Here is a 7,605-nt window from a genome sequence, read left to right on the forward strand (position 1 = left end):
CTCGAATGACTCCAGGGACAAGGGAGTTTGGACATCACTTTGGAAGATGAAAATTCCGTCAAAAATAAAAGTGTTCCTGTGGAGACTGTGCCATGAAACAACACCTACAGCTGATCTTCTCCACCATCGCAACATGTCCACTACAAAGGTCTGTGCATTATGCTCTTCACAGGATAGCTGGAAACATGCCCTCATAGACTGTATAATGGCAAGAAGCGTTTGGTCCTTATGCTCGGAAGAAACGGTGGAGACTATGGTTGAGATTTTGTCAATGAACGTAAGGGCCTAGCTCTTTACTTTGCATCATACCCTATCCCATGCTGAATTTACCCGTGTGGTGGTGACACTATGGGCGATATGGCGAGCAAGAAGAAGGGTCATACATGAAGAGATTTATGAAAGTCCTTTCTCAACCAATGCTTTTGTCATGTCTTTTCTCAGATATCTTCAGTTAGCTGAAAAAGAGCCGGCAGTAAGCAACATGATTGCAGTGCTTCGGCCGGCAACTTGGCAGCCTCCGCCAGAGGGCCATGCAAAGCTTAATGTAGATGCGGCAGTCTTCGCTCTTCGGTGATGGAACTTTTGGAGTATCGGCAGCTATATGTCGAGATCAGTTTGGTATCTTTTTGGGGGCTTCGGCGATCAAGTTGAAGTATGTCAGTAAGGCTGCTACTTTGGAGGCTCTGGCGATACGAGAAGGACAAGCTCTGGCTGAGGATGTGTATGTCAACTGGATACATATTGCCTCGGATTGTAAAACAGTGGTGAATGACATAAAGAAAAAAATCAGCGACGGAGTATGGAGCTATAGTACAAGAAATAACACATCGTTCTCTTTATTTCTCTTCGTGTAACATAGCTCATGAGTTTAGGAGTTCGAACTTCGAGGCTCATAATCTTACTAAACATGTTTTGACGCTCGGCTTTGGTCGCCACGTGTGGTTGGGCCAACCGGGGAAGTTGTCTTTTGTACCTGTAAACATTCAAGTTTCTGAATAAAGTTTGGCAAGGTTGTCTAAAAAAAACATAGCGCTCAAGTGTGTATGGCTTTTTTTGCAAGAGCTTAAGTGTGTCTGTTGTTGTTTCTCAAAAAAAAAGTGTGTCTGTTGTCTGTTCGCCCTATCCACACGTTGAGTCGAGTATGATTACGGCATGAATGAATGAACTGAACTGCATTTCATGGCGGCGATGATGGTATGCATCAAGATGACCTCCATTATGAAGGTAATTACGAGTTCACAAAGGTAAAAGAAGTCTATGATCACAGCACAAGTGTTGTTGCCGTTCTCATCGAACCAACCAACACCCGTCGGCCAAGCGAACCAACCTGTGGTTGGATGGTTAGAGGGACTGTGATATCTTCAGCCCACCAGGGTTCAAATCTTGGTGCTCGTATTTATTTCTGGATTTATTTCAGGATTTCTGGCGATGCGCATTCAGTGGGAGGAGACGTTCCCGTCGATGACAAGGTGCCTACGGCGACTTCGTAAATTTCAAGATGATACGCCGGTTCGGTCTTTCGGAGATGCATAGGGTACGGTGCGCGTGTGCGTTCATATTGTTGAGTGTATGCGCGTGTATATAAACGTTTGTGTCTGTACTGATGTTTAAAAAAAACACCCGTCGGCCACTAGTACTGCCCAGCCATCACTTGTTTAACTGAAAAACCCGTTCCCTTTTTCTGACAAACCGAAAAATATGTTCCCTTCTTTTTGACAAACTGAAAATCCGTTCCCTCCTTCAGCTTGCCCGTGGCCGTGAGCGGTCCATAGGCTATATATAGCTATAACAGCTAGTACACATGTACAGAGTACACTATATTTATTACTCTGTGATACTGTTACTAGCTATATGTGATACTACTGTTTGTTAGCTGGACCAGGGGCATAGAAATACTCCCTCCGTCTGAAAATATTTGTCAAAAAAATGCATAAAAATGAATGCCTCTAAAACTAAAATACATCTAAATACATTCATTTCTCCGACGAGTATTTACAGACGGAGGAAGTATTAGCGAATACATTCATGACTCGTACATGACTCTCCAATTGTACTCTAGTGTACAACACGCGTAGGACGTCCTCATTACGCTTCAGCATTATAAAAACTGACCGACGAATATGCCGCAAGACACCGCGGCACACAGGGACAAGCAGACCCAAAAAGAAATTAAAGAAGTGCTCTCTCCATTCGAAAATACTTGTCAGAGAAATGGACGTATCTAGACATATTTAGTGTTAGATATATGCATTTTTAGTCATTTCTATGACAAGTATTTCCGGACAGAGGAAGTAGTTTTTAGACAAAAAAATAAATAGTACTTCATCCGTAAAGAAATATACACTTCTGGATCTAAACGGGCCGAAGAATGACAAAATCCTCGTGTCGGGTTGTTTTGGGAAGCGCCACATGCCAGCTCCGTCGGTGCGGCATTCATTACCTCTTGCATTTCGTATAGGAAAAGAGAGTAATCCATTCACATGCGCACGCCACCACTAGTTTATATGGCGAAATATTCCCCTCCTAATAATATTTTGCTCGACGCAGCAGGAGATATTCCCGGACGCCAGGTGAGAAGGGGAGCGGGTGCGTGCACAGTACAGGAGGAACCACCAGCACACTGCATAAATTTATATTTATACCTTGTTGCCTTTTTTTTAGGGTACCGTGTTGCCTTGTTGGGGGATCAGCCATAATTTGCATGCCATGTACGTATACGTATACATACCGGCACAGTGGACTGCATTACATCCGGTTGTTGTGTGTGTAGCGTATACTACGTGCGTTTTGTCTTGCATTATTATACCAACACCACGTCGCTGCAAATCCCAACCAACCCTCCGTCCGCCCCCATGTGACGATCGATCGCTGGAGTGGAGTAGGAGCATTCGCTAGGGGACAGCACAGAAACAGAGGTCCACGATGGAGCAGTAGAATATATTTGTAATTTCTTTGTGCTCTTCTTCCGTCTGGTCTCGCCGTTGTCTGGTCTGCACGGCATTGTGCGAAAAGGCCATGGGCATGGTGTTATTAATCTCCTGGTGCAATGCGGTTATGCAGATCAGTGTCTCCGTGACTATGGTGGAGAGCTAGAAAACAATCTTTGCCATCAAGGAGATGCCATTGGGCGGGCATCAGGAAGGACGAGGCACGTAAGGCTTGAGCAATTAATTAAGATTCACTAGTGACTATGGTGGCGCCTCTTGAGACGTTACTGTGCGCACTAACCAAGCTACTGTAGTTATTAACGTGTTGACAGTGTAGATAAGCGGAATGGTTAAAAATATAACACCATCACCATCAATTATCAAGCAAAAACTCTGCTTCAATTAATTATAGTAACCGACATGTCTTAGAAACAATTTTCTGCAACAGCACATGCATATAACCAATTAAAAATGACAGAGGAGATGCAATGAAATGTAAGCCTATATGAATTCCTTCATAGGAATGTGTTGTTACTTATATGAATAGGAGAAGATCCAGAGCACAGCTCACAGGAAATATGATACGATCTCTCTCCTGGTGCCCTGCACAAGCAAGATATAAGATATTAAGCAATTTTACAAACACTTCATCTCTATAAATCCAACGAGTACTCTCTAGCATATATTTTGAAAAGAAGAGGTCTTGTTCATCACTCCACAAAACCTGCATATTAGTGTAGCAAGCAAAGACATGCAAAATATTTTATTAAGCTTTGAAGGCATGCAAAACATTTCCTCGTGGCGAAGAAGACGGTGTCTGGCCGGATCGGGTCATCGTCACGGGGGGTCATGTCGCCATCATCATGCCGGCCATGAAGACATGATTATCTAAGGGAATTTACCTTAAGGTTTACTAATGAAAACATGACAGGAGAAGAACTAAAGATTAATTTAATTAACCTCTATGTTAGCTCTAAGCAATCTTGTTATATAGGTTAGCCCGTAGGTCGCATCGATACCTAAAGTTCTCGTTGGTAGTTTGCAAAGGTGAAGGATTGAATAATTACGAAGTTGCAACAAAATGATTTAAATACCAAGAGTTTTAAAACAGAGGAAAGGTGGAAAGGGAAGCGACCTGATTGGTGCTCTTCAGATAGAGATGAAAGACAAAAAGACCGCCAAAAAACCACACATAAATAAAACAGTAGATGATCAGAACCACTCGGCAGGTGTCTTCAACATTGCCCTCCAAATAGATGAATCCTCTGCATCTTTGATCTTAATTATGTACACCCAGCAGAACCCAGACACGTAGAGGCATAGTAGTGTGGTCGAGAATACAAACATATATAATAAACGATAATTATGCTGCACCAGAAAAGCTGGTAGTTAGCACCAAACATTGATTAATAGTTGCAATAGAGATTCATCATGCAGATTCGGATGACAATGAAATATATTAGACTATTAGGCATTAATATAGTTACCAGTCCTATGCATTGACCAACCCAAGGACAGTGATGATCAAAACGCTCCACACAGTTGTTATAGATAGAACAGTGAGAAAAACGAGGTGGCGGATGCAGCATGTAGGTGTGGTAGTACTTGACCTTTACAACGGTTCCATTTACAATAACATCCTTCGTTCGTGGTAAGCGCAATTGTTGTGGAGTCTGACCATTTCCAGTATCATTGTTACGAGGCACCATACCAGGATCTCTACAGAGGTAAGAAGCAGCAGCGTCAAATCCTGGAAAATGAAAGGAACCAACTTCAGACGAGTGTGAACACTACAACAGTGCATATTCATATGACCTGAGGAGAGGACAGAAGCATGAAAGATCACAAAATGTTTCACATGTATTCCCAAATAAGATTGTTGCTGAAACACATCCAAACTGCAACTAATCAAGGGAAACAATAAAAGAATTTAAGCTGAGAAGAAGTAAAGATTAATTTAATTTACCTCTATGTCTGCTCCAAGCAATCTCTTTTGCATTTTAGCGCTTCATGCAAATAGCTTACAACAACAAGAACATTTCCGGTACCTTCTTCCATCATATCCACTTTTCAACAATTCAGCAAATGGCAGTCAGTTCCTAAATGATATTGTTCACAAAGTAAACCCGGGCATGCCAAGTCTACATCGATGGCGACTGCTTGCGAAGGATTAAGATTCTGCTATTAGTAAGTAGGTATAGTACACATCTTGTTATGCAAACAACATCTGTTATTAGATCCTTACAATCACACTTCATGCTTCTATTTTCTAAATTAAAATAACGACCACATTGCAGCAAAAAATAAACACACATATATCTAGCTCAATTACCAAAAACACATATTTCCTGCGACTTAACTCTGTTAACTATAAAATATCAATTCAGGTGCAAAGCTTATTACAATACAAATCCCACTGAATGGTCCCTACTGGAACAAAAAGAGATCACATGATGCATACAGAAGGCAAATGATTTTCAAAGTGTAACCTAATCAAGCGCCACAAAATACCATACTGCAAGGGAGACTTGACTCAATTGGGTTTGACACTCAGTTCAAAATGCAGTACCATTTCAGAGTTTTCGACAACAAGTTAACATTATTGGAGAACATCTCATGTGCCACATCTTCGTCAGATTATCTAGTTTGTAGTACATTCTGCTTAGATATTACAACAAAAAGAGCATAACAATACCTTGGGCTCGATGATGTCGGATATGCAAAGCTTGAACTGCTGCATTGGACCGGAATGCCACTAATGTTGCCGCTTCCAGTAAGCCTCATATGACTCTGGTAGTTCGCATTGGCAGTGCCCATAGTAAGGCAAACACATCAGATCAGTTGAACCGGTCAGCAGAATTATCAAACAAAATATTTATTCAGAAAAAAATTGCTCATATCAATACCTCGACGTTGTTCAGGACGAGCCATGTCCATGTCCTCCGCTGTTGTCCGTTCCATCCACCGGCGGGCAGGGATGAGCAGGACGAGCATCTGATGGCGATCTTGTTCTTTGCTTCCTCTTCGATCATGATCTCTTGGTCCCGGCACTCGGCACTGCAGAATGCCTTCTCACCGATGCAATGGCACACAACAATTAAATCAGTATGCCTTTCTGTCTGAAGATGCATAGAAAGAAACAGTTGTTGTATCAAATAATGCAATTGGATGAATGATTTCACCGAAGCAATATGTTCAGTTGCTGTACAAAGAAATAACTGGATGAATGTTTCAAGTTTTCACAAGATTTCCTCCCCAAATGTATATGGGATGTTCCCAGGCGAACAACGCCACAATTATTTGTTGGATAAACTGTTTTCATTCAGGTGTAATCATCGGAGTATCTTCAAACTAAAACTCTGAAAGACTGAGCGTAGTGATAGATGTAAATGCAGTTTCCTTACAGCTTCTTCTTGCAAGTGAAGCAGGAGCTCAAGAATTCTACTTGGCACTAGAGTGAGCGCCATCCGGCCAAGCGGCCTCGGACCAGACTTCACATCCCCGTGCAGGAACTTGTTGAGGGCACCGACATGCCAGCGGTGGCCAGGCCGGGCTGGAGATCATCTTGCCCCCAAGCTTTGGCTAATGTATCCTTCCCATTGATGCAAGGAATCAACTGTCCGCGTCAGCTCTAATACTGAAGGCCTGAAGCATCAAAATAGACAGAGACATGATATCCATCAGACCATCAATTCAAAATGATTACAAAAATGGAGCAAAATCTCTCCCCAAATAAACGTTTAGTTCATTCTCAAAGCTAAGATACCCTCAAAACATTAGAAGAGAGTGCTGATAATTATTATTACCAAAATATGTTAGTTACCATTCGGCAGAGGAGACGCCACTGCTGATAATCCTTCTTCCCGAACATGGCGACATCGTGTTCGATGAGTTGAGTAGCTTGGCGACGACAGTGGCCACTCCACAGAAGAAGACGGGCCGGTTGCCCCACACAACCCCTTCTTCAGCCGCTCCACCCGTATCCACGCATCATGCCTCCCGATCCCCTCCGGCTAGCATAGGCGAGGTTAGGGAAGAGGAGATAAGAAAGCACTAAGAAGAAGAAAAGACTGGGAGCTAACAGTGAGCAAATCCGCGGCGGCTTACCTCGACTTGCCATCCTCATCGACGTGTCCCTCTGCTGCGGCTTGTGGCAGTTCACTCTCGTCCGGTTGAGCACCAACAAGGAAGAAGGAGCAGAGCCCAGGCGGGGGCTGGAGGAGGTGGAGCTCAGGACGGGACATGGAGAGGAGTGACCTCGAGCGAAGTGGGGGAGGGCGGCGGCGGCGGCGGCCACGTTTTTCCTAACCCTAGCTAGGAGGGAGACGCTGGGTGCGAGGGGCGAAAGAGTCGCTGGCCAATCCCGCAATTCGTGCGCTCGACCATATCTCTTTTTTTTTTCTTTATTCCCTCGGCACAGTAAACCGACGTGGCCACCGCGAGAGCTCGCCCTTTGCGCGACTCTAAATGTGTGCGATGGTATGTCTAGCTGAGGAGTGAGGACTAGCTTGATACTCTATGCAAGTGATGTGCCGCCGCAGAGTGGCAGGAGTACCAAATTAGTGGTAGCTGTCAAGAACTTAAGATGCACAGTGAGTGAATGTGCCGGTAGATACTGATACTACAGTGTTTCCGGCTGTCAACTGATGTAGGCATTTGAGAGGCTATGCGGGGTTTT

At 43.6% G+C, this 7,605-nt stretch overlaps 1 protein-coding gene across 20 annotated transcripts; it reads right to left on the reverse strand.

Moving 5' to 3' along the window:
* Positions 1-3,304: 3,304 nt before the first annotated feature.
* LOC123046686 (uncharacterized) lies at positions 3,305-7,381 on the reverse strand. Of its 20 annotated transcripts, none has more exons than XR_006422543.1 (9): positions 7,035-7,375; positions 6,751-6,940; positions 6,332-6,572; positions 5,834-5,995; positions 5,623-5,717; positions 4,894-5,083; positions 4,743-4,809; positions 4,538-4,646; positions 3,305-4,295 (listed from the first exon to the last, which is right to left on the reverse strand). XR_006422543.1 is itself a non-coding variant. In XM_044470098.1 (5 exons), exons 1-4 carry the CDS (start codon positions 6,392-6,394, stop codon positions 4,936-4,938), a joined length of 429 nt encoding a protein of 142 aa, XP_044326033.1. In that variant the 5' UTR covers positions 6,395-6,572; the 3' UTR covers positions 3,305-4,677; positions 4,894-4,935. The 20 variants fall into 20 exon arrangements, 1 of the variants encoding a protein (XP_044326033.1); XR_006422538.1 differs by lacking the exon at positions 4,743-4,809 and having other exon boundaries at positions 3,305-3,530; positions 4,063-4,295; positions 4,538-4,677; positions 4,894-4,993; positions 7,035-7,372; XR_006422545.1 differs by lacking the exon at positions 4,743-4,809 and having other exon boundaries at positions 4,894-4,993; positions 7,035-7,373.
* Positions 7,382-7,605: the final 224 nt, after the last annotated feature.

This window comes from Triticum aestivum, chromosome 2B (assembly GCF_018294505.1).
Source record: "Triticum aestivum cultivar Chinese Spring chromosome 2B, IWGSC CS RefSeq v2.1, whole genome shotgun sequence".
Classification (NCBI taxonomy): domain Eukaryota; kingdom Viridiplantae; phylum Streptophyta; class Magnoliopsida; order Poales; family Poaceae; genus Triticum; species Triticum aestivum.

What these genes read in the sequence shown, in the direction of transcription:
- LOC123046686 (XM_044470098.1), bottom strand. Translation starts at nt 6,394, where the DNA reads ATGGCGCTCACTCTAGTGCCAAGTAGAATTCTTGAGCTCCTGCTTCAC. An exon ending in TCGTCCTGAACAACGTCGAG is followed by an intron (nt 5,718 to 5,833) that starts GTATTGATATGA and finishes GCGAACTACCAG; the next exon opens with AGTCATATGAGGCTTACTGG. An exon ending in CCGACATCATCGAGCCCAAG is followed by an intron (nt 4,994 to 5,622) that starts GTATTGTTATGC and finishes ATTGTTGAAAAG; the next exon opens with TGGATATGATGGAAGAAGGT.